The following is a 27,761-nucleotide window of genomic DNA, read 5'->3' on the forward strand; positions in this document are numbered from 1 at the left end:
TGCTTTGGCAAAGTTTGAATGACAGCCACCTCAGGTCTGCCTATGCCATCATTACATTGAGGAGTCATGGAGTAGAGACAGAAGTGCCTCTGAACTTTAATAATAGCAAAACATTTGTAGATTCTGCAGTAATCATGGGATAATAAGCCTCTTGCCTAAATTAAATCTGAACATGCAAGTCTCAGCAGCCATCCAGGTAATGCCACCTGGGCAGTTATTTTGGGCTAACAAGATCAGGTCCCTGTCTAAATGAATGGCGATAGCGTATCTGGCTCTGGTAAAAGTAGAGGTACTGATTCATCTTCTTTGTTATAAACTATAGGCTCTAAAATGTACTCAAAGTTTCAAGTCAATAGATTTCCTCTGAAAGACATTTCTGTCAGCCATTTCTATGCAAAGCTAGCTTTGACCTCATGTCATATCAATATAATTCAAAGACTTAAAGGCAGAAGCGGTAGAATTTGTTTGAGCCATTATGGAATGATGCAAAAAAAAAAAAAGATAATCAATAATTCCCCCCAATTGCATAAAAACTATAGTACCAGGTCTGTTTTGAAAATGTAAGGAGTAGAACATACAGATATTTGTGGTCAAATGTGGAGGGTAAAAAGTGTCAGAAAAAGAAATACTTAAAGAGGTCTATGATGCTAATTTTCAGGTTTGTGCTTTTATTTGGGGGTCCTGGTAGAATAGGTTTACATACTTTGATTTTCAAAAAACATGTGATTTTTCTCATATGGCTTGAATGCGCCGATTTAACAACAGAATGAGACATCTCACCTCTGTTCAATCTTTGGTGAGAGTTGGGCATGCACATTACTTAATGGGCAGGATATAGCCAGTCAGAGGCAGAGTAGGGCGGGTAATGCCGAGCTAAAGCAAAAAGCAACTGTGTGTCAACTGACTGACTGGAGTGTATATATGTTATAATAAATATAAAAAAAAAATATATCTACATTAACACCTGTTACGTAGTGACGCGCATAAGTTACAAAAGTAAAGGCTCGACTCCAAACCATGTGTATCAGGCAACACGAGCAGTGTTTTGTGTGGGAGAGTGTAACTCCCCTTGCTGTGGCTTTTTCACTTTGCAGATGTTTTACATGTACAAAAATTTGTTTTCTTGACCCAGCAGCTTTGGTCACATTTTCAGAAGGCCTATAATGAATTTAGATTTGAGGCAAACTTTTGCTGTTTTTTGTGACAAAATAGCTTAATCACATAAAAATAAGTGCTGTAGAATTCAGTGGAACTGAAGACTGCCATGTTATACATTTTCTTTACAAGTGGATGTATACATTTGACCGTGACTCTATACAACAATAATATACTATGTATTGATTAAAAGACCATTAATGGACCAACATTATTCAGAGTTTAACATTATCCAACCTAAAATAATAACAACCTAAATACATGGGAAGCTTTTGTAATCTTAAGGGGATTTTCTGGTGTAAGATTAATCCATGGTCTAACACACCCTGACACAGAGTAAGACCCCCCTCGAGAGATAGGGTTAGGGTTAGTTTTCCGACTCGGTAATTGACTCGTCAGGGCTTCCTTACAACAAGCTAGCTGCTGCAGGAGAGTGGTGGGTTGTGTTGTCTTTTCAGTAGAAATCCAGCGAAACTAGCAGATGTTTGATGCCTTGAACTATGTGCTGGGACCCTATTTGTATTGTTGCTGAAGTTTGATGCTGTTCTGAGCATTATTTGTGGCTACGAGTGGCTTTTTGATGGCAGTTTCTTGGTGGAGGCATAGACTGCAGTGTATTGTTATCGTGCGGTCTTTTCTGAGGTTGATAAAACTACACAAGCTAGCAGTCAGAAAACTTACTCGGTGTCATGATTTGTTAGACTATGGATTAAATTTACACCAGAATATCCCTTTGAAAAAAGAAACAAAAACAACATACATCTGCATTGCTGATTAATCTGTCAGTATCTTGATTTATGGATTATTTGTTCTGGCCACAACCAAAAGGTAGGCTTTAGAAAACATTTAGGAAGCTGGAATCAGAGAAGACATTTTTCCCCCCTAAATCTTGACATTAACTGACTGAATAACGATTCATCCAGATCATTGATTAAGAGTTGTGTGTTTCCCTCTTCAGGTTGTCCTGTTCAGGAGGGCAGTCAGGAGTGCAGGAACCCCTTCAGGGTGTTTCAGGGCTGTATGCGTCTGTTGACTCTGGACGATCAACCTGTTGACCTGATCAAGGTGCAACAAAGGCTGCTGGGAAACTACAGCCACTTACAGATCGACATGTGCGGCATCATCGACAGGTTAGTGCCATCTGAACTGCTTTCTTCACTGCTGTCAAACCCACACATCCCACAGGAGTCTGAGTGTGACGCCACACAGGCTGATGCGCAAGCTTTGTGTTTCCTCGGCTTTGTGTGCTGTAAGTGAGTCATTATTGGATTTATGAAAACAGCGATAGGAATGAGTACTCCGTTTCATACTGAATTGCTCCCGGTTTGAACCACAACAAAAAAAAATAAATACAAAAAATCAGTTTGAAATAGTTTAAAAATCATATTGTCACACATTATGCAGACACAGTTTCTCTTTTTCCCTTCTCAGTGAAGTACACAGATGGAAATTCTGTTCCATGGGTTGCTATTTTCTTTGAAGTCGAGTTGAGTACCCAAGTATAGATAGAAGCAGGGGGCTGTAGATGTTCTCGAGCTACTTTTGTTGACTCAACAAGACTCATTAACCAAACACTGTGAATGTCACTCTCTCCTCCAGCTGACATACAGTACAGTACCATGCCGCGCTTTTACACACACGTTTTTTCTCCACAAACTGGAAACTACCAAGACCCTTTACACTGATTAAACACAGATAGCATGTCAATCCATCGACCATATACTGTTGACGCACAAACCTTGTTAGAATCTGGAACCAGCTGTCAGATTTCTAACAAAGACTTAAACAAGACACATATTTTTAAAAATATGATTTCACAATCATCATGATGTTTTTAAGGCAAAGAGATGTCATTGACATGGACTTTGAGTTAGAGGTGAAAGTAAAACGACTTTTGGAATCTTCAGCCAAAACAATGGTGAGGAACTGCTAATTTTTCCTATCAAGGAGAAAACAAATGGCATGTGATGGTATATTTCTCATTATCGTGCAGCCCTAACATTAAGTCAGTATTCAATACTGGATAGCATGTTTAATCTATGGCTGAATATAGTCTCCAAAATATGCACTTTATACTTTCACTTTTTTGTGTTCGAGAAAGTGCTGATAAAAATATCCATTTTCAATAGTAACAAATGGGCTTGGGTGGAGATACACACAGACAAAGAAGTCATAGCCATACTCAATAGCTATCAGACCACGACTCACCCAGGGTATAATCAACCTGCCAAACAGACAGACAGACAGACAGACAGACAGACGGCACTGAATGGCTGTCTGATACGCCCTTTGCTGCTGACTAACTGCAGGATCAGGACCCTGGAGAGCGCCGCAGTCTGGACTCTCAGCTCAGAACCTGCTGCATTTTCAAGCATATTTATATCCTTCAGGAGATTCATATAATATAGATGTATGCAGCGCATATAGTTTTATAGAGTGTGTTGTGAGGTTTTAGGCAAGGCACGGAAATCCAGACAGGCAGAAGTAAAATGCTGAGGTGAAAGAATCTTCACCACCTTACATTATGATTAAAGGGATGTCAAAATATAATCTGACGGTTTGCTGACTAACTTTTTACAAGAAGAAAAGTTCAGAAGGAGGATCAATTCTTATAATCCACACTCCACCTTATGTAAGTTTACAAATCTGAGCCTTCTCTGTGGGGCGGCTAAATCACTTGTTTATAACACGGGATGAAAAATCCCCCCCTGAGGTACAGGAGAGATCAGGGATTGAAAAGAAGCACCAACAGCAATCTAGTAATCCAAAACTCCTATTTTTGGTTACTTAACACGGTGGCTACATCACCTTAGGAGAGACTTTCTGTGTAGGGTAAGTGGATTGATTACCACTGAGAGGCAAATGTGCCTTGACTTAAGGTGATTATCAGTTGCATAGAGGTGGCTCTTACTGAGTTTTGTCAGGAAGAGACAATACTGTACGGATATCTCAACAGGGCACAGCTATATTATCAGGGATGTTAGGGTTAATCATTGTTCTCAACACATTCAACGCCTCCACTGCTGACAATATTAAAAACTCCCACAAAGTTTCCCAGTGTTTAGAGTTTAGGGGGATTCATTGGCGAAATGGAAACTCATCAAATATGGCAGCTTGGTCTGTCACTGTGATGTTTTACCTGCTGCTCTGGTGTCAGTTTTCCATGCAAATGCTCTGTGGTTAAGTTAGCAAAAGTACATTAAATGCACCGTCCAGTTACACTTTCAAAATATAGCTTGCTGACTAACAGTTTGCATATTATAACATACTGTTCTGTATTATGCGTTGTGGAATGGTCAAGGTTTGATTAGGTTCAAAATTTGGGCAAGAGTAAGGGAAAGATTTTTGGGGCGGTTTGTTGTTTTGATAACACAGAATCATCTCAGAGTTGTGATATGCAGTGTTGAGGGCGGTCCTCCTATGGTTTTTTTTTTTCTTTTTTAAACACCGTGTGCCCAACTTGTGAAAATATCTGTAATTCAACAGCATTTACAAGGACTTTCCACTCAAACTTTCCGCCTTTAAAAGCGCTCCCTCGCTGAAAGAAAAAAAAACATCCCCGAAACAACCAAAACATTCCTGTCTTTCATTTACATGGAAATATGTCCAGGTAATTCAATGACATAAATTCTACATAAAATATATAATTTAATCAAAGTGTTTCTGTCACGTTGAAAAGAAATCCACATGTCATGCATCACTTTAATGTATAGGATTTGGAAGATTGCATCGACTTTATTAACTGATTTAGTTAATTTATGCACATAAGCCGAGCAGCATGATGGAACTTGTGTAATGGATTCACATGGAAATGTTCTGTGTAATTAAAAAACTAACGTCAACGTTTTGGGGACATTTCTTAAGTGCTTTCTCTCATTCTCATCGATTTTCCATCGATTTTCCAGCCACACTGCGGCCACACACACTCCACGACGCATATGTCGAACGCATGTGTGTTAATGTGTACGTGTGTGTGTGAGCAATCAGAGACGAAAATCCATTCCATCAGGCTCACAGTCTAAAGTTCCGAGGCAAATTAGCTGTTTTCTCTCAGATTTACATGTTTTGAATTTAGCATTTTCAACAATTACATGAAACTCCAGGCCACCTGAACGTCTCCCGGTGCTCCTGAAAGGCCAGTTAGCGCCTCGCTATGAAGTCTCTGAGCTTCGTTCTCTCTCTTGCCGACATCTCTACTCACTGTGTGAGTGTATGTTTTTGAAGTCTTATAAATTAGGCTGTCAGAGAACAGTAATTCTGACCTGTTTGCTTCTGTCCTGATCGTGGCAGCTTAATAATACAGCTTGTCAAAACACACACACATCCACAAATAAAAAGAAACACAGGTCACCAAGAGGTCCTCTCCTCTTGTTGTGCCTGACAGTTTGTTCATGTGAGACTTTATAACTCATCTGCTGCTCGCTGTGACTCAGACACACACATCTACTTTCACACTCATGTGTCTTCCCAAACTTTCTCCTCTGTGTGTGTGTGTGTGTGTGTGTGTGTGTGTGTGTGTGTGTGTGTGTGTGTGTGTGTGTGCGCGAGTTGTGGCCCCTTATCCGGGGACAGGTGCAGAGCAGACTGAAAGGATTACCTACCGTTCCTCTCTCTCTCTCTCTCTCTCTCTCTCTCTCTCTCTCTCTCTGTCATGCTGCTCGACAGACTGCAGTTTTTTGTTTTTTTTTAAGTCTTTGTCGGACATCCCAGTCTACCTGTTCAGTAATAGTGTGCAGATTGGGGGCGGCGCTTTGCCGTGTTTGTTTAGCCAGAGGCTGTAATGGAAGTCATGAAGACTGGGTGCTAGCCCAGTGATCCAAGCTACGTTAAAGGACTGTCACACCGCATGAGAAGCTTTTAGATACGCTGCAAAGTCCCCTCGCTCACTTGGTCCAGTGGTCCTGTGATCTGAGGTTTGGTGCAGTACGCTGTCACGTTGCACTGCAAATGGTTGATGAAGCTAGGAGCCCTCAGGAGATAAAGTGTTGAGTACAAAACTCAAAACTTTTGGCCCCAAGAAGATAAATAATAGATTTAGTGATACAGTGCAGTTTACCGTTTGACCCGATTGTGTTTCTGGATCTGTGTTATTTTCTCCCTCTGTGTTCCTGTTTGAGGCAGCCACAGTGAACTGGGTGTGGAGACAATGACAGAAAACTCCAACTCCAGCGCTGCTGGAGAGAGTCGCCTACTGTGGCTGCAGATGGCGCTTGCCAAGAAAAGTTGACTTTCGCCAACTTTTGTCGAGTGCAGTGGCAGTCGGGACAAAACGGGTGCATGCAGAGGCATTTTTCCACCTGCTCCTCTTGTCTGCTCGTACAATGAAGATAAAGTATTTTTCTCCTGGAGCCCGCATGGGAGAAGAAGTAGCTTGATTGTAATTTGTGCCATTTTTATGGGCTTGGTTCTCCACTTAATTTACAGGGAAAATTGGGTTTAATAGTTTAATTACAATGGTGATGATTAGTCTCCAGATGACAGTTAATGCTGAGGAGATTTAAAATAATCATGTTTTTAATCGTTTTTCCTGTTTTAATCAGGATGGATCTTTTGGACTGTTCAGTTTGGCAAGGTCCAAAGAATGATCCCGTGTTTAGAGATGATAGAATACCACTCTCATGTCTGCATGTGTGTTTCTTAAATATAACGCTACAGCAGCCAGTGTAACAACGATAGACACATGGGGTGACAGCTAGCCTCTCACTGTCTGAAGCACCACTGCATCCTAACCTCACTCAGTCACCTTTCACATTGGCCAAAACACACTATTAAACCCTGCTAGCATCTGGCTTTCTTGCGCAGTGTGAACGTATATTATCAGGATTAACTCGTGGGACAATTAACCCTGCAACCCCTGGATATTCATCGCCTCTGGCTCAGCTCAAGTCTGGATACACAGTCTGATGAGGTATATGATCAGCTGCTCTCCGCTGTTCCCTGTTTTTCTGGTGTGGTTGTGAAGGCTAACGGTACACACAAGGAACAAATCAGAAAGGCAAAGTCGTCCACTGGCTATGCGAGCAGAGTTAATTTCAGATTATTTTATATACACGTCTTGTCACCAGACTGTTATCACTTTGTGAGTCTACTTCTGCGTGAGTCATCGTGACAGAAGTGGGAACTGCCCCAGCAGCGGTTTTGAGTGCTTTGCCAGGTGTTCATCTGTGGCCACATTTTTGTCAGCAGGATAGCGACACAACTGTGAAAGGTACAATCAGGAAACTTCACAGCTGTGTGGTTGATTGGAAATTGAATCTGGAATTCACAGATGGCCGTAGTCCCGCTCATGAGTTCCTGGTTATGTATTCATGTAGTAATGACTGCTCATGTAATAATGAAATAATGGCTGCTGATTGGTCATGCGTGGAAATGCAAACATATGGTGCAAGGCTGGTGTGATCTCATCGCATGGACTCTTGTTTGTGTAATGACTACAGATAAAGTTTAAATACACCACTTTACCGGGCCACGATTTGATGTTCTTACACTTTGGTTTCTGTATGGACAGAACCCAGCTTGCTATTCCCCTCTGTGCCCTGTCTCTGCGCTGAGTGAAGCCAACTGCCGCAGCTTCATTCTTAGCGTAGATTCATGAAAGAAATTTCTCCTGAAACATCAACTATTTCGTTGACATAAAAATCTCTGGCTGCTGTGCACAGTGTCAGCTTTGAAAATAGCCACAGTAACAACCACCAGAAAAAAGTCACTGACAGAGACTGGCCAGCATTGGTAACCATTAAAAACTGAGGAATGGACAGGAAGGCATGGAACTAAGAAAACAGATCATCCATTGCTAGGTGACTGCAGTGATTTCAACCAGCATCCTTTTTTCTTTCCTTTTTTTCCTTTATTGTGCAAACACAGCCTCTTTTACAGTCTCTCAGTCTCCTGACCTCATTTCCTCGGGTTCACTGTCCACATACAGTTGATATCCAGTCACTGCCTCCAGCCCGCTGCTGCTCTCTTCATCCATCCTTCCCTCCGTCACCCCCAGCCCTCCGTCTGACCTCTTCTTTCCCACATTCACTGCTATTCTCTCCTTCCATCCTGCACCACTCCATGCTTCCTAATTCCTAAGACCTCCTTTCTTTCATCCATCTGGACACCTCACTTTGCTCGAGGGGGATTTTGCCTGAGTATGTATATGCTCCTGTGTGCCTCTATGTTTGTGAGGTAGTTTTAGACTTTGAGAGTGAGGAGATTTTGGTTGAGCGTGGGGTTCAGGTTGGGGATACAAATGTAGTTACGATGGTTAACGTTAGGCTTAAGGAAAGGGAGTGCAGTAAGTGGAGGCGCCCACAAGTGTAGAAGTACACACAAGCATGTGTGTGATTGTGTGTGCTGACACATCTCAGAAAGTTTTTCATGGAGAATGTTTTTCACACCGTGAATCAACAAATACACCCTTGAGTTTCACATAACGAGAAAAGGCACCTACAGCAATGAGAGACATCCTTTAAGAGATTCTTTAATCACGGTTTATTTTATTGTCAACACAGTGCTGTACAGAGAAATGTAAGATGAATACCCTTTATGCTACACAAGAAAAAAAAATTTTTTTTTTTATAGTGCAGTACAGAGGATGTGTCGAGGAGTCTCACCGCCTGAGGAATGAAGCTGCTGTGTAGGCTGCTGGTGCTGCAGCGGATACTTCCATATCTTTTGAAAGCAGGCGCAGGTTGAAGAGACTGTGGCTGGGATGGACGTTGTCTTTTAGTGTCCTCTGTGCTCGGTTGATGGGCAATGTCAAATTACTTGTCTTAGTTATGTATTCGTTGTCACTTTAGCACTTTTCATCCCAAATGTTCAACCTCTTATTTACTGTTCTTATCTCATGCATTTTGACCCAGGGCAGAGAAAAAGACCTTGAATGTATTTCTGTTTGTGAGCAATATATTGTCACGTCCTTTTGTTTTGCTTCTGAAGTCAAAGATGGTTTCCACATGAGTAGACAGCAGCGCAGTGAACTCAGTTGTGGTCAATATTGAGTGAAAGTTAACTTTTAAAGGTCTGTTTTATGTTATCACAATATGTTGTTGGTCTGTCTTCGAGAAAAAGCAGTGTCCAACAATTTCAAACATAGTTTTTTTTTCATTTTTTTTTTTCATTTATTGTTATATTTAATGTTGTCTTTTTTTATTGTATTTTCCAAATGATATATTAACGATCTGATTTATGTTTCTATATTTATTGTTATGCACCAAAATACTAAGGGCAATTACCTGGATGTGATCTTATTGTAATAAAGTAATAAGATTCTATAGAGTGTAGACCATTGATTGGAACAGTGTTTCCTACTCACATGGAATTCACTGTATTTGTTTGGCTCACCCAGTTATATTATTGTATTCTTTCACAGTCAAGCTCTGCTGTTATTGTGCATTTATGTGTAATTGTATAGATTGAGGAAAAAACGTGCTCATTAGTTGTTACTGTAGATGTCAGAATCACTGTTACTGCAGTGCTCCTGTGTGTTGGACATTTTGCCCACTCGACTGAAAATGCGAATGAGCTTATTAGTGCTCAGCCACAGTCGATCTGATTACATTGTGGTGCCAGCTAAATATACAGTAAATTAAACTGTTTCTGATGTTTCCGGCTCCAAAAAATGACCTCCCTTGGTCTCTAATAGCACCACTCCACCACCACAAATACGCTCTCAACCTGTGGGAAACTTTATGGCCTTCATCTACCACACCAGCTGGATGGATGGTTTTGCTCTTGCTGTTGCACCTTGTGTTGGGATTTTAAAATCGTTAACAGATTGGGGTCAAGTGTTTGGGCCACAATTCAAAACCAGCAGTTGGTTAGCAGGATCAGGGACGGCCACAGAGAAGGAACTCAAAACTCAATATAAAAAGTTAAACAAAAATACCTCATTGTACAGGATGAAGGGATAAACAATGCAGCAGCTGCAAAGTTGATGTCTGAGCAATATAAAAGAGGCATAAATGACTAAAGAAGAAAAATATCTCACGGGTTCCCCTTTACGTGTTTGTGTATGTGTATGTGTGTGTGTGTAAAAAAAGAAAAGAGTTCAATCAGAAGCTGTTCAGCAAAATGTGTCCCGTGTGCATATATTAGGAGCAACACGGCAGATGGGAGATTAAGGAAAAAAATATGGTTCCATATCTTGAAAAAAGATGGTGTTTTTTTTACAGCCAAAAAAAAACACACAAAAAAAACAGGAAAATAAATGATAAATTGTGACTTTGTTCTTTGAGCGTGGGGGTTGGGTGGGAGTTCAAAAGTTTTGGCTCCGGCTGATGCAACGGTAGTTAACAGGACTAGGGATGTTTCAAACCAGCAGCTACTCCTCACAACGTACACCTGTGCTGCACTTGACATGAAAAGAAGAGACTTGCGAAATCTGCTTTTAAAAGACTGAAACTTTTTTTTGTATTTTAAGACTGCTTTCATTCAGGTCCCTCCTACACACCTGCTCACCAGAACAATCAGGTGTGCTGAAGGCCTGTTGTTCCTTTTCATATCAACGTCCTCGAGAAAACTTTTCAGAGAAAACTTTTGACAGACACTGTGGTTTTCTCTCTCTCTCTGTCTCTGTCTCTCTCTGTCTGCCTCTCAGGTGCTCTCCTAGTCACTGTGAACATGGAGGTAGATGCACTCAGTCTTGGAGCACCTTCCACTGTAACTGCTCCAACAGCGGCTACAGAGGAGCCACCTGCCACAGCTGTAAGCAACCAGCAACAGGGCATCTGCAGGTCTTTAAAATGCTCGAAGGCTAAGATATAGTGATGCAAATAGATTTTACTGAAGGGAAGAAATGTGATTAGTAAACTTAATGGCCTTTTTATGTCATCATTATGCTTTAAGGACAAATCAATTTACTAGATCAGTCTTTTCTTGTTCAAATAGATACTACGTCATTACTCACTCATGAACCTGGCCTTTTAAAGGTGTTGAATGTGTGTGCAAACATTCAACTATTAACTACTTAACTGACATAAAAAACTTGGATTCATTACAAGTCAAGTGTTTTTTGCTCTGTTTTTGGTCTCCACCAGGAAATATGTAACTCGGTCACTATGCAGTCACCCTATATCCGTCTTTCTCTGCATAGCAGCGAGTCAGCACTAGTTACAGTCACTTGCTGGCTACTCAGGTTGAGCCCTAAGTCCACCTACTGGACTCCATGTAGCAGTAAATTGGCAGAAGAAGCAAAATTCTCGTTTCAGGTTGCATGTTTTCAATAATGTCTTTCCAATATAATATTGTGTTTTCCACTATTAAGTGCTAAAATAAATTCCCTTTTTTTCTTCATCTTCTGCTGTTGCAACATATTAGCTGATGTTTGACAGTTTATTAGTGTTTGCATCATCCGGTACACTGCTTGCCTAGTTTATCAAGAATTGATCTGACATGTTTACAGTAAAGAAATGTACTGAAGTAGGACAAAACGTTAAAAAGTGCTAGTTTGGAGTTAGTTTGTGGGTTTTAGGAATATATATATACACATGTGTGTGTATTGGGAATGTATAGCATGTTATTGTAGCTTAAAGTGTGGCATCTCCAACAAATTAGAGGATCCGCACAGCACCTCCACCCATATCCTAGCGGCAAATAGTAAACCCTCCTTCATTCAGTAAATGTAGTAACTATGATATTTCCATTAGTTGCTAAATGATCATCTACATGTTTACCAACAAGTGCTAGCTTTGTCTGTCTGCTGTTTGGTGTCTGAGCAGTAGTGGACAGTCACTTCATCAGGCTTTTTATGCCAGAAACTGAACTGTGTGCAGTAAAACCAAAACAAGAATCTGGAATTTTAAATTCAACATATAGTGGCATTAAATCCATCACACACTGCTTAATTAAACTTTTGTCATCACCTTTCACCATTATGCTCTCTCAGTGCAATACAACAACAGCAGCATTCAGCTGAATATGAAATGTTGGAGAATGGCTAAAAAAAAGTAAACGAATCCTTTGGTTAACAGAGAACAAGATTTATACAGTATTGCACACGTTTTCTCATTGCATCTGCTTTAATAACAGTGAGACCTCATGTCCCCAAACACTTAATTTCCTTGTGTTTCCTTTTTTCCCTAATCCATTGTTTCAGAACTTTAATTAGCCGTGTTCAATCGGGAATAGACTAAACAGATTGGTGGTACTTCATTATGCGAAGTAAATTAGACTTCCATTTAATTTTAAAGTCTTAAAGAGTCTTTTTTGTGGATTTCTGAAACCTGCAGATGGCCCACCATCTCTGATCTTTTCATTTTATTTGTGCATTTTAAAGTTGTGCGTTTATTTTTGTGACGTGTGTGTGTGTGTGTGTCCAACTGTAGCTTCGGTCTGTAAAAGGACATGACAGTCTGCTCTCCACTCAAGTCCCATTTGACATGCTGAGGTGGGGGTTGATGCTAGTATCAAACATTTGTCAATCAACTCTGTCACTCTGTGACAGACAAAGAGCTGCTTCAAAAATTTGAGATATTAACAAAAGATGGAGGTGATATTTCATGTTCTTAAAAAAAACAATTCTTAGAGGAAAACTTGAAGAGAGGCACCAGGAGAAATAAATGGTGTGACTTTCATTGGCATGTTCGGAAATACGACATTTTATAAGACACAAGCACAAAACAATGATCACACACACATTTTTCCTCCAAACTGCATCAGATGCTTCAAGTCAAACATGCCTTCGGTAGAAAATGTACTTGATGGCTGTTTCCTTAAAAACATGCATTAACCGTGGTCCTGTGGAGACTCACGGATAAGTTTGCACCTAATTTGATGTGCTGCATCTTAATAGATATAATCTGTCTGGTAAAACATAATGCAGAAATAAATTGTCTAAAAGAAAGCTGAGGAAAGAACAAAGAGATTGCATCCTGCTGTAGATGAAAGCTACACTTTTTTTTACCCACACTGTACTTCAAACAGCCCACATCAATGACGATGTCTGAGGGAGTGATGTGAACTTCTTTCTACCTGCTTAGTATTTTGATTTGCCGAGTTAAAAGGTTTCCAGGTATCTCGTTGGAAGATTTTACCATAAGAATAAATACACTCTTAGAACGATGGTTCTATGTATAAACCCTAAAAAGTGCTAAGGAGCCATTTTACGGGGAATGACAGAAATGACACACAAGTAATTAAATGCAAATGCACAAAAGCATGCGCAGGAATTTTGAGAACTGGTTATTTCCAATGCAAACATTCCAAACATCCGCTGGTTCCAGGTCCCCCAATGTGGGGATTGTTTCTGTTTTTTTTTTTTACCTAAACAACTCAATATGTTGTATTACTTTACTATGTTAGTACGTTAGAATAACTCACAGTTGACTTTTGGTTTCAAAGTTTCACATGGGTTCCCACATTGTTTCACCTGACCATCCATTCCCAACATCCTCCCTTTGTCGCTATTTATACTACATTACCTTACTTCTTCCTTTGCTGTCATAATAATTACTATGACCACTAGAGGTCACCACCCAACAAGAAAGTAAATATCCTTGTAGAGTAAACCTATAAGGTTGTTTTCCTGATTAGAACAGAGTGAGTGTGGCCACAGTGAAGGTAATCTAAGAAACCAGAACACAAAGGCACAATACAAAGAAAAGACATCTAAGCTAAAAGCTAATGAAGGTTCTCAGTCATCCAGGTCATGGTCATTTTAAGTATTGTAACCTAGGCAACTGTCGTTTCACAAGCTCTATGTTTTTAAGAAGTGTCATTGAAGAAGTTCAATAAACCGTTCAACTTGCTTGACATCTACAGTGGATAGCTGAGATTTGCTAAATGACTGTTTGCAAACTTTGGCAAACCAACACACCCTTCATGGCATATATAGTCAGACTATTACATGTGACCTGTCTTCAGAGAAGCATTGAGAGTCTTCAGAGGCTCTTTGAAGCTGAACATATGCAAAGCCTAGCATTCTTATTACTAGTAACCATACTGAAGGATACGCTCACAACGACAAAGCAAACATGCCAAGATACATCAGGAATAATGTTTGCATATTTAACTCATCTCATTTGTGCATGCTAGCATATCACAAAATTCAAAGTTTTTGGATCACCAAAGTCGAAAGGATTTATCTTCAAAAGACCAGAAGCATCTGTAGAAAATTTCACAGCAGCCCTTGCACCAGTTGTTAAAATATAATTTGAACATTTTCATGAGTGTTTCTGAGAGTGTGGGCTGAATCAAATTACTCTCAGTTTGTTATATTTAGTTTGAAGAGCTATTACACTGTGATGTGTGAGCCATTTTTGTACTAATGAGTTTAAAATACTACTTTATAGGTCAGAACATTTGAACTAGAATGAAATATCTCTCACTTGGGTCGAACAAAGAGCAATATCACTTAACTCGCTCCCCTGTGTAATTGATAAACTATAGCAATGGAAATGATAGAAGGTTTAGGAGGATGTAAAAAGGTGAAAAAGTCATACAGAGAGAAATGTAAAGAGAGAGTGAGGATAGCAACAAGAGGGAGGGTGTACAGTAGTGGAGATGAAGGCAGAAAGCATGTCAGAAATGGAGAGTAACTCCTCAGGCAGCCTGTTCACTCTGCAAAAATGGATTTCAACCCGGAAGCTGCCTGCCGTATTTCAGCTGGGTCAAATTAGAAAGTGAAGAGATTCTGGCTTTGATTATGCCGCCAAGCAATGGTTGAGTCCTTCTACGCTCCGTTTGTGTCAGCCCCTGGCAGGATCAGGACCACCTCCTGCACCCCCACACCCAGCTCACCTCTGTATTTGAGTATTATTTGGGGTGAAGACATTTCTTGTGCTGTATCACAGGACTGTCTGGGGAAAAGTCTTTGACTTACATGACAAAAAGTGTTAACAAAGTGTGGGACTCCCAACATTTGTAGACAGACTCCTGCGACTTATTTTCCTGCAGTTGTAGTGAAGAGAGTGTTCGTCACTGTATGTGTGTGTGTGAGATAAAACATTATATAACTGGGGGCCTTTAAATAATTTGTTTTCACCTATTTCAGTTCCATATTTGCCAATTTTGTTGTTACATAACAGTTTTTAATTGGATCAAAGCCTTTTTTTTTTAAATTAGTGATCCCATTAAATGCTCCTTTTTTCTACATTTATTCAGAATACAGTACAATGGTAATATGGTTTGGGATGTGCTTTCCTCTGGCACCCTGAAAATACGTTAAAAAAAGATTCTAATACATCTTGGATTAGAATTGTTCGGTATTTATCAGGTAGATAAATGACCATGCAGGACATTTTTATTATGCACTATTTAATGGTGCCCTTGAAATTTCAGCCTATAATGACATGATGATATGAATCTAAATTGCTTTCATTGACTTAAGTAGTGCAGCATCTGCAAACTCTGATGCAATCGGTGGTGGTGTGCAACGTGACAGTCCGCAGTGTTGCAAAAAGTACCCAAAAGTCATACTGGAGATATTGCTTTAAGATATCACGTTTACTAAAAGTGGAAAAGTCACCAGTACAAATAGTACTTAAGTAAAGTATCTGATATCAGACACATTTAAGTTATCAAAAGCACAAACACATTATTATTCATGTGTTTTCACAGCTGATCAGCACCACAGAATGATGGTAGTTTAGAAACTGCGTCCGATAACATAAACTCACGATCAACTTCCAGCACAACATGGTATTTCAACAGAGCCCCTTAAAGTGTCTCCGGCTGAAGTGGAGAAGGGAAACGGAAGTGTTTATTTATTTCAAATTCAGAACTGGTTCACATTTTTTAAAATATTTTATTATCAACCTACCTTCCTGTACCTAACTATTAAAACAGTGTTAGTTATTTAGGTGTCATTGTTGTCAATATCCTTTTTGTTCATCGTGATTCACAGCGACATATGAGCAGTCATGTGAGGCGTACAAACACAAAGGCAACACATCAGGACATTATTACATAGACGTGGACGGCAGTGGACCAATCCAACCCCAGCTCATCTACTGTGACATGACAGGTAGCGCACATAGCTGCACATCTACACACAGACACGTCCCACTTTCAGTATCTGCCCACTAAATCTCATCAACATTGTAATTGATTTCTGTCTTCGTCTTTGTTTCTCTCTCGTCCCCTCTCCTACAGAGGACAGGACGTGGATGGTGATCCAGCACAACAACACAGAGCTGACCCCGGTGCATTCGTCCCCTGAGAGGAGCCAACATTCAGCACACTTTGACTACGCCGCCGGAGAGGAGCAGTTAGCAGCCATCGTCAGCCAATCAGAGCACTGTGAGCAGGAACTGTCCTACCACTGCAGGAAGTCCCGCCTCCTCAACACACCAGGTCATCTCACTTGATATATTCTCTGCTGTGTCTATTCGTGCATTCAGGTGCACATCAGATGGTGTCATTTCCCGAGTTGGAGAGTCATTCTTCACACTTAATAACTTTAAGACTTAATGTTTAAACAACAGGGAGACTAAAAAGAAGATCAGTTTGATGTGTTGTTATCAGAGTCAATCCTCAAAAAAATAACTTTCTTAACTAATGTACCACTAACTAAACATTCACTTTAGTCGGCCATGCACATATAATGTAAAAGTTGGAAACCTGTACCAAACTTTTCACAGACTTTGTATGGCATTGTTCCAACTTGACTCGGCTATCCATGTGAATCTTGACAGACAGGAACACATTTTTCTGAATATTCTGACGCCACATGAATGCACTACACGCTAATACGTTTTATTTGTATTGCTGAGTTCTGTGTGTGTGCAGTTTTTTTAAATGACAGCAGAAAACTTCTTTGCAAAAACAGACTTTTTTCTGCAACTGGGGGATCTATATCTGGAGCAAGAGAGGAGTGGTGTGAATTGCTGATTTAGTCAGTTTAGTAGCTAATTAAAACATCCATTACATTTCTGTTCTGCATTTTTAACCTCTTCTCTCCACTGCAGCAGAGAAAAGTGTATCACCACAACTCGATTTCTCAAGTAAATCATCCGTTTCTGGGTTCTTTTTTTTGTTTTGTTTGTTTTTCTTTCTTGAAAAAAGACTTAAATACACAAGAAACTGTCTTTACAATGGACAGGTTCAAAGCTGGCACTTACAGACTGAAATCTTTAGTCAGTATTCATGCTCATCTTTTCACCAGAAGAATCCAACATCTTCCTACCTTTAGTCGTATAAAGAAAAATAGAATACCTGAGTTTCAGATTGGACTGAGGGAAGCGGCTCATCTTGTTTGGACTGTGTGCACTACAAGACCTGTTCATTGTAATGCCTGTGAGAGAGAGAGGTCTGATAGAGTAGCAGCCCCATTATATGTCCCATTGTAGCAGGGAAAACAGCAGTCACACATGGTATATAGACTGTGAGAGTTCAACAAGGAGCGGCTGCAGAGGAGCGTCGGAAGAGACGGTGGAGGTTTTCAGACAGATGGAAGACCAACATAAAGAGGGAAGGAAGGGAAAAAAAAACATGAAGATCTGCTTATGTCACATTTCATAATGCAAATCGGGTGCTGACTGAAGCAGACACATCAAGAAAAAATGTGCTGTGATGATACATGTGCGAGTGATGAGTTTCCTCAGGAACACTTTCCATTTAACTGTCAGTGACCGCTGCATTTATTGTCTTATCTCTGTTTTGCAGTTTAAGCGAAGCAAGAAAGGATTAGTGGTTAAATACGCAATCTGTACTGAAGACACTGAAGTATCTAATAACGACGAGACCTTTGTCATGTTTTGCTGAGTTGTGTGCCTACATTGTCACAAATGCTTCCAATAATGTTCAAAAATCTCTCATTCTCTAATTGAGGGTAACAGTGTGTTTTCATTCACCTGTTGCTACAACTTCTGGGGAAACACACAGAACATGTCTGATAGTGAGGAAGGAAGTTGGTCACATGACACTGTGAACACTTCTGCCTCATGTCAGTTAGATAATCATCAGCAAGAGTGTGGCAGGGATGATATCTGTGTAGGCTAAGCTGGAGGTTATCATTGTCCTGTTACCTACACTAGAAGGCTATGAGATTTTTCAATTGGATTTTGGATTATTTAAAAATGTATGATACTCTTCACAGACAGATTAATTTTTATGATTTTTGTTGCATCAATGCAAGTGCCAGAAGTAAAAAGTTAAAGATATTACTGTAAATTGATCATTGAACAAGTTTTAAAGTTAGAGTTCGAATAGTTTGCAACTAGAGCCTCTGTGGAAAGAAGGAATATTGAATAGATGAGTCTCCATGTTTGGTGTGATGTCATTTAATGCCCCCGACAGCCTCTGTAGTCTCATTTAGCCACTTGTGAGCAACTGCTTTTTAAAGACACATTAAGGTTTTTTTTTAATGAGTATGAAATACACTATATTACCAAAAGTATTCGCTCACCCATTCAAATGATCAGAATCAGGTGTTCTAATCACTTGGCCTGGCCCCAGGTGTATAAATTCAAGCACTCAGGCATGCAGACTGTGAAACAAGACATTTGTGAAAGAATGGGCCGCTCTCAGGAGCTCAGTGAATTCCAGCGTGGAACTGTCATAGGATGCCACTTGTGCAACAAATCCAGTCGTGAAATTTCCTCGCTCCTAAATATTCCACAGTCAACTGTCAGCTCTATTATAACAAAATGGAAGCGTTTGGGAACAACAGCAACTCAGCCACGAAGTGGTAGGCCACGTAAAGTGACGGAGAGGGGTCAGCGGATGCTGAAGCGCATAGTGCAAAGAGGTCGCCGACTTTCTGCACAGTCAATTGCTAGAGAGCTACAAACTTCATGTGACCTTCAGATTAGCCCAAGTACAGTACGCAGAGAGCTTCATGGAATGGGTTTCCATGGCCGAGCAGCTGCAGCCAAGCCACACATCACCAAGTGCAATGCAAGGCGTCGGATGCAATGGTGTAAAGCACGCCGTCACTGGCCTCTAGAGCAGTGGAGACGCGTTCTCTGGAGTGATGAATCACGCTTTTCCATCTGGCAATCTGATGGACGAGTCTGGGTTTGGAGGTTGCCAGGAGAACGGTACATTTCAGATTGCATTGTGCCAACTGTGAAATTTGGTGGAGGAGGAATTATGGTATGGGGTTGTTTTTCAGGAGCTGGGCTTGGCCCCTTAGTTCCAGTGAAAGGAACATTGAATGCTTCAGGATACCAAAACATTTTGGACAATTCCATGCTCCCAACCTTGTGGGAACAGTTTGGAGCGGGCCCCTTCCTCTTCCAACATGACTGTGCACCAGTGCACAAAGCAAGGTCCATAAAGACGTGGATGACAGAGTCTGGTGTGGATGAACCTGACTGGCCTGCACAGAGTCCTGACCTGAACCCGATAGAACACCTTTGGGATGAATTAGAGCGGAGACTGAGAGCCAGGCCTTCTCGACCAACATCAGTGTGTGACCTCACCAATGCGCTTTTGGAAGAATGGTCAAAAATTCCTATAAACACTCTCCTCAACCTTGTGGACAGTCTTCCCAGAAGAGTTGAAGCTGTAATAGCTGCAAAAGGTGGACCGACATCATATTGAATTCTATGAGTTAGGAATGGGATGGCACTTCAGTTCATAGAATGAGTAAAGGCAGGTGAGCGAATACTTTTGGTAATATAGTGTATCAACTTACGCCAACTTATGGGTTTTTTAAGACTCATTCCTCTGCCACTCCATGGTGGTTGTTTAAGAATGACAACAACTCCCAGCAGATCTCTGTGTCATCAAACTCCATCTTTTGTTTTCAGTGTTTTAAAAGAGAGACCCCCAACGGCAGAAATCAGATAGCATGCATTTCATCGTGTATGTGTGTGTGTGTGTGTGTGTGTGCGTGTGTGTGTGTTTGTATTTCAGAGGGTGCTCCGTTCAGCTGGTGGCTCGGCGGTCCTGCTCCAGGTCAGGTCCAGGCGTACTGGGGAGGGGCTCTGCCGGACAGCCGGCAGTGTGCCTGTGGTCTGCAGGACAACTGTCTGGATTCAAATCACTACTGCAACTGTGACGCTGACTACGACCAGTGGTACTGTACTTTACTATTAGATAGGAAAACTGAGCGAACACTTTTTCCTAATATAAAGAAAACAAAGGTTAAGATGGAGGCAAAGAACACCACCAGGCAATGTTCTGCCAACAGAGATCTTTCCTGTATCTATGCTGAGACATCCTGGAGTGCTGTAATATAAATTGACCACAGGCTTATAGGGGTTGTGTTATTGAAAAATCACAGATCAAATGTATGATGTCCATGCTAGTGGCACAGCTCTAGGACTTTGGTTGCATCATCCATACAGTACAGCCCTGCTGCATATATGCCATCCTGGTAATAGCTATTTTTGTTCACAGTGGGATTTTATAGTTTCCTTTACAGCTCTTAAAGTACAACCTGAGCTAAGCTCAGAGGTGTTGAAATGTTTCACATTTATCAAAGTATGAGGTTTGGCTTTGGCATTTTTATTTTAAAAAAACTGCTTTGTCTATAAGGGATCACAAATACGTATGTCAAATCAAGCATTTTGGTTTTGTAGTGAGCAGCCTCGCGTCAAATGGTTTCACCTCTGGAAGAAAAAAAATGCTGTGGGCTTTTCCTTAACATACTTTCTACAGTCATTACTCTTTAATGGGTTAGATCAAACTGCTGAAGCTGTGTTTGCACCACAGTAAATGATTAAAAATGCTGTTATGACTCAGCTTTAATGTCTTTATAAAAATAATGATTCGGTTGGACCCGCTGTGAAAAGAAATATTTTAATGTAATGGCGAGAAATAAAACGCTGAGTGTGTAAAATGTATTTTGAAAAGGCATCTATTACGTCTGAGTCTTTTCAGTTAAATGGCTCAGTGAAATCCATCTACTGCTCTAATTAAGCCATTAACAGGATTCAGTGTTTACCATCACATCCCTCCACACTGGACAGAGAAGAGCAATGAGACGTTGGGGACAAATCTCCAGATATTTCGACATCCCTCCTTGTGCTCTACTTAAATCCTTTTATCCGAGCTGTAAGCAATTCTGTATTTAGGTCACCTTCCCCAATCCTACAGCTAATTCTGCATTTTCCGATACTGTAACCAATCCTACTGTCTGCATAGCCAAAGGTCCTTTTTTCCATTATCTCCCTGCCTAAATCTGCAAGACTCCTACTCTATTTTTATAGACCTCCCCCTGCCGCCAATATCTCATCAGATTCACCGGCGCAGTGTGTGCCTACAGTCCTGGATTTAGGCTTTTTTTTTTTTAAACAAAATTTCACAGCAACAGAGCTGACTGTTGGAATTTGAAACACCATGCGGTGTGGTGAATGTGCAGATGAATCACTCAGCCTACGTTCATTTGGAAAACGGCCCCACGCAGCGGCGGCGGAGACGAGTTGTATCAGCTGAAATGCCGTCTCCATTCGGACGTCTGCCTGCTTACCGCAGAGATCAAGTGCACCCCGCTTTCTCTGGCGCGGTTTAGTTTTGCGTTCAGGCGGGCATTCAGTGCTTCTGTGTGCATTCAACTTTCTAATATTGACGTCTTCTTCTGTTTCTTTCCCCTGCCTCTCCATCTTGTTCTTGTATATTCTTATCTATCTCCTTCCTCTCTCCTTCTTTCACTAATCCCTGTGTTTCTTCTGTACGTCCTCGCCTCTCTGTTCTTCCCATCCACTCCCTCTCTACCTTCTCCCTTCAAACCTTCTCTTTTTCTCATTATTTTTTCCTCCTCCGATTCTCCTTCTCTCTCTTTTGCTTGTTCTATATTTCTTCCTTTTTCTCCTCCTCCCTCCTCTTCCTCATAATTTTCCTTCTTACTTTTTGTGTTCCTCCCGCTTCACTTCCTTGTTCTTCCTCCTCCACTCTTTCACCTCTTCATGACCTCCTGTTTCTTGTCCATGTTCTCTGTCTTCTTCTCCTTTTTTCTACCTATCCCTCTCCTTCCTCTCTCCTTCACAAACTCCCCCTTCTTGTCATCCCTGTTCTCCCCCCTTTTTCCCTCCCCATCACCTCCTTCTCCGTATCGCTTTTCCTTGTCTTCTCCCCCACTCTCCTCCTCACTCCTCTACAGGACTAATGACTCAGGCCTGCTCACCCACAAGGAGACCCTCCCGGTCCGGTCTCTGGTGCTGGGCGACATCCAGCGGCCGGGGTCCGAGGCTGCCTACAGGGTGGGACCCCTCCGTTGTCATGGTGACAGTAAGTCCATTCCAGCTGCTGGTTTCAGAGACATCGAGGATGCTTTTTTTTAACAGTGTTTTGATGTTATTGTATCATTCAAAGCACAGGCTCTTATTTAACTATACACTAATCCCTGTATCCATCATGCTCCCTGCCATTTAATTTGTTCATTTAAAAATAAGCTGCAGCTAATTACGCTGTAGCTAATTAGCAGAACATCAGTTAATATATGACTCCCTGTATGCTCTTCAGTAAGAACTTGTAATGAAAAGATATATAACTGACCTCAGTGATATGCTTTACCTTGTTTTAATTGCCTCTAATTGGAGCCTTCAGCTTAATGAGTTGATGAATTAAATAAATAAACCGCTTCAGAGATGCATCAACATAAATGAGATAGCATAGCAGGAGTTATTGTTCTCAGCTAATTAGTAGAACATTTGCATCATTTGTTTACTACAAGATTTTCCTTATACAGCCATCATAATGAGATTTCACTGAAAAGGCGTCATTCCAGAGTACGATAAAAAAGATTTAAATCCCTTTTTATGAGAAAGGCATTTTTACAAGGAGGGATATGAAGCATTTAAGAACTGAAGACTTATTTTTGTGTCTCAGAAAACTTCTGGAACGCTGCGTTTTTTGACAAGGAGACGTCTTACCTTCACTTTCCCACCTTCCACGGAGAGCTGAATGCAGACATCTCCTTCCTTTTTAAAACACCGTCCTCCTCCGGGGTCTTTCTGGAAAATCTGGGCATCAAAGACTTCATCCGGATCGAACTCAGCTGTAAGTGAGAGCTCAAAAAGTGTTCCGCCGTCATGATATAAATGTCTGGTTTTGTTCTAAACAGCTGGCAGTGGGAGATTGTCCTTGCTGGGAAAAGGACAGCAACAACCAAAAATTGCATACATTAAAGTTATTCTCCAGGAAAAAAAACCCTGTTTTACGTATGTTCACTTGCAGAGGTGCAAAGTAGAAGGCTGCTGAAGGGGGAAAGTGTCTCTGTTCTTACCCTAAATCACAAGAAGGTTCTTTAATCTTCAGGTGACAAAACCCTCCAGTCAGAAGTTGGACTTTCCTAGTTAATAAAAAAAAGCTAGTGCACAGAAAGTGATGGTTTTACATTCATGTGTTTGCTGTATGTGGAAGAGGAAGTCATGAAGTGTTACATTTCTGTGGAACAGAGGGAAGTGAAGTGCAGTCTGTCTGCCTTATTTGCTTTCTCTGTATCACTCACACACACACACACACACACACACACACACACACGCATAAGACACCGTACATATGGTACACATCCTCCTCGGGGAGCCCCGACATTGTTACAGCGGGGCCTCTCTTATCTCGCTGCAGCATTATTACTGCTGTTATTATGACAGCTGAGGTTGAGATGACTGTGCATCATTATTACTGCTGTTAACATGACGGTCGCTGGGTCACAGAGCAGTTCCTAAATTAACTTATGCCTCTGGGTTTTTCGATCAAATGGTTAAACAATCCCATGGCTCTCCCTCCGCTGACAGACTCCTCCGTGAGGGACGATGTTGTGTTCGTGCGCAGATGTCAGCGCTCTGCTAACTTCACCCCCGAATGTGGAGCGTAGGTATGCTGGCAGTGTAATGATGGATGAACGGACTCCATGCGGCCTTCAGCTAACCTCTCTTTATTATAGGTTAAGTTTTTAACCTAATAGAGCTGTGTAAATGCTGTGAAGATTAATGGCTATGGGAGCTGGCCTAGATTACGTTTGGAGGTTCAGTCCCGCGGGGCGAGCGCATACTTTCAACTTGTATCTACAAGAAGGAAGTCTTATGTGTTGCTTGCTGCTAAAAGTAACACATCTTTCAAGTTAACTATAAGTGCAGGTTTACTCTAGCAGAGCTTCAGAATCACAGGTATGAGTGTGCAGCTGTTTCATCGGCTCTGAGGCTGAACTGAAGCACAGTGTCAGCATGCTAACATGCTCCCAACATTCACATGGTTCCCATTACACCCACTTGAAGATGTGTCTTTTACTCATGACATGCTTGTGGTATGTAGTTGTCAAAGGAGCAGCTGTGAATATGCTTTCTACTCGCAGCATTACAGAAGAATCGCATCCAACAAAGCTTTGCTAATTCAGTGACAAACTGTTTTTTATTTCCCTATAAATTCTTCACAATAAAAGCCCCCAGATATTGTGCTGTATAATAAAAAGGCTTTTATTATGAAGTGGCAGTTACTTTACACATCTCCTGAGAGTGACCATGGCGAGACCGTAAAACAGAGCAGAAATCTGATAGTACAAACAGATGACTAAACTTGAGCTGAACAAAGTTCACTGATGACCAAAGTTATTAAAGTGTAATTCCAATATGCCCAAAAGTAAAATGCCATATTTTCCCCATCAAAATCCATCGATCCAAATGGGATAATTAAGCAAATTACAGCCAGATTACAGACACACACACACACACACGCACGCACACATGCACGCACGCACGCACGCACGCACACACACACACACACACACACACACACACACACACACACAAAGAGACAAACAGATTTGAGTTTGTAGCTGCTGCGTCTCTCTCCTGCCTTGGGCTGATCTCTGAATCATCTCAGATCTGCGTCCATCTGTCAGTCCATCCTGCCCACAGACGCACGGGTGGGAGGAAGTCACTTCAGACTTCTGCCAACATATGATGATGGAAGAGCACGGCTGGCTAATGGGTTCAATGAAAGATGGCACAGTCTGGAGCCAAACTGAGAAAATTGCTTTTCCACTGAACAATGTGGCAGGAGAAGACCCTCATCTTTATCCAAATCTGTCATATTTTCAATATTGACTTAAAATAGAATTTTACTTCAAGGCTGTTTTTGTTAAGTTTGGCACTCCTCCCCCTTCATCAACAGGCGACTATCTAGGAACAGCTGACAGGGTCTTCATGCATCTGCTGTAGACTGTTCCTCATTGGTTGGATTGATTTCACACAGTTCACATTTATCTCATTCATAAAAGTAACTGAACCCCTTTCAGAGTGATTACACACACCGCTGTGATGGATTCTTTTAAATGTATCGCTCCATGCCGAGATGGAGTCTTCGGAAGCTGCATGAGAGATTTGCAATGTCTAACTCATCAGAGGACACAATTATCTCAAACTGTCAGGGAGGGTTTGTTAATCAGCTGGTTACAGTTCCTCATCAACAAGTCAAACTCACTCTGCCGATGAGACAGTCACCCGGTTATCACAGTGCTCCCCACACAGTCCCCACCGTCCCTCTGCTGCATGTGTTTCTTCATCTCCCGCCTCATCTGACTTAACTTCTCCATCCATCGCCCTCCGCTCCAGCCTCCTCAGAGGTCGTCTTCTCCTTCGACGTGGGAAACGGGCCGCTCGAGGTGCGAGTGGAGACGCACGTCCCGCTGAACGACAACCGGTGGCACAGCGTGCGCGCCGAGCGGAACGTGAAGGAGGCGTCGCTGCGCGTCGACAACTTCCCCGCCGCCACGCAGGAGGCTCCCGCCGACGGACACATTCACCTGCAGCTCAACAGCCAGTTATTCATAGGTGAGATGCGAGCGTGCGACTGAGTGAGTGTATGAATGTGTGTTTGTGTGTTCCCAAAGTGGCTTCAAAATGACAAGTGAAGAAAATTCAGTGTGAGAGAATTTAGAAGGCTTAGTCGTGTTAGGATTTTGGGTGTGAAGTTAAAAGGAGTCAGGGTGAGTTTTAGGTTATGGTGAGGATTAGGATTAGGCTTGTAGTTGAGGGAGTTATGGTGTTTGAACATTCACCTCATTAGCAGCTGAGAGCTGGTGATAAGTGCTGTCTTATCTTATCTTTTCTTATCTACAACACATGCAAACAAGGATGCAAGATGTTTCCACAAACACCTCCTGAGAAAAATATATTATTCTAAAACAGGAAACCTGCACAACATTATTATCTCTGTCTCTGCTCATCGTGAAGTAGACTGTTCAGATAAATTAAACCTCAACGGCCTTTCTTCCATTTACAAAGTGTGCAATTTCTGCCCACTTTGCCATTCAGATCCTATTAGACAAACATTTTGCATTGCAGGGGTAAAAGTTTTGCTCTGCACCACAGTGGTCCCACTCGGGCAGCTGATGGAGGAAGCCAGGCAGCTGCATATGTCTCATAAAAGTAAACCTGATCCTCAGAGTCCTTTATAACCCAACCGGCCAGAGGTGCTTACAAAGTGTTGAGTAGCATTAACAAGTGCTGCTGATATTGAGAAAAAAAAATCTGTATTGCTATGGTGGAAAAAGGAGACGCTGAGTCGATGATTTCCTGAACTCTGAATAATACATAATAAATAACCGTGTGTTCTCGCATACGTGTCTGTACGATGATGTGGCTTTTATATGTATTTTGCAAACTGAATGGTCCACCAAATAAAATTCAGAAGTCGAATTCAAATAGTTAAAACACATTTTTATTTCAAATTAGTCTTTTTTTTTTTTTGATACACGTGTCGGCTAAGCTGGGATGAAGCGCTTGTGCAGCAAGACAAGAAACAAAGAAGGTACATCAGCTCAATGCTATGCAACACTATGTTACACATCTGTTTCTACAAATGGGCTTCTCCGTCTCTGTTATGAGTCTCTGGCTTTATCACGTGAAAACAATATGTTTTGTTCTGACAAACCAGTAATTCTGAATCAGAATCTGTGGAACAAGTTGCCTAAAAGCGTCAAAGTTGGTACCAGTTTGTTTTTTAGTCCTTGTATATTTTTTGTGTGAGTTATTTCACTGACTGATACTGCGCAATTTTGATGTTATGTTTGTAAGGAACACGGAAAGACTAGCAGCCACTTTGTGGAAGCTCATGGGCAGAATACCAAAGGAAAGTCTTTAAATCTGTCTCTAGGTTTTTAAAGAGCCATTTGGAAAATTACACATCTCTCAGGATTGAAATTTGACGAAACAGATGCATCCGATTCTCATGACAGGCAGAACTGTTTTGCATTTTTTGCCAAACTATGTCTACCTGTAATTCTAACAAGCACTTTGCACTCTCTCCTTCAGGTTTATTCATTCCTACTGAAGACATACATGATGAAACACATAATAATAGTTGTCTTTTCTTTTTCTTTTTTTTCCCCTCAAACAGCTGCACGCTGTAGTTTTTAGCAAACTTAACTCAATCAGGAAAAACAGTGTGTTTGTTGGAGTGTATTTCTACCTGCAGACCAATACACATTTAATGCTTCATAGATTATTAACAACAACAGGATGGTGTATGAGAGACCGACTCAATCTGCAGTGTCACCGATAGTCTAGAGACATGTGTGACTTACTGCTGTGTTCATGGACAACAATGGAGCTCGATGGCACAAAGGAATATTGGCTGCTCAGACAATATCTTTTAGTGGGATTGCATCTCATTAGCTTTGTTGAAATGTACAGATATGAATATCACCAGTCATATCCTTTGAATAAAAACAATTAAAAAAAACTTGACTGAGTATATATATAGATATATTAAACATTTTAGTATATTGTGAA

General features: G+C 41.2%; 1 protein-coding gene across 1 annotated transcript in view; it reads left to right on the forward strand.

Annotated features, from left to right (window-relative positions):
- LOC119029256 (contactin-associated protein-like 4) overlaps window positions 1-27,761 on the forward strand; it is a 117,895-nt gene that overhangs the window by 64,093 nt on the left and 26,041 nt on the right. The window contains exons 10-17 of the mRNA XM_037115967.1: window positions 2,114-2,285; window positions 10,742-10,848; window positions 15,986-16,105; window positions 16,234-16,434; window positions 19,942-20,104; window positions 22,130-22,257; window positions 22,858-23,028; window positions 25,581-25,799. Of these exons, the coding sequence (XP_036971862.1) occupies window positions 2,114-2,285; window positions 10,742-10,848; window positions 15,986-16,105; window positions 16,234-16,434; window positions 19,942-20,104; window positions 22,130-22,257; window positions 22,858-23,028; window positions 25,581-25,799 (1,281 nt within the window). The remainder of the gene's footprint in view (window positions 1-2,113; window positions 2,286-10,741; window positions 10,849-15,985; window positions 16,106-16,233; window positions 16,435-19,941; window positions 20,105-22,129; window positions 22,258-22,857; window positions 23,029-25,580; window positions 25,800-27,761) is intronic.

This window comes from Acanthopagrus latus, chromosome 11, assembly GCF_904848185.1.
Source record: "Acanthopagrus latus isolate v.2019 chromosome 11, fAcaLat1.1, whole genome shotgun sequence".
Lineage (NCBI taxonomy): Eukaryota > Metazoa > Chordata > Actinopteri > Spariformes > Sparidae > Acanthopagrus > Acanthopagrus latus.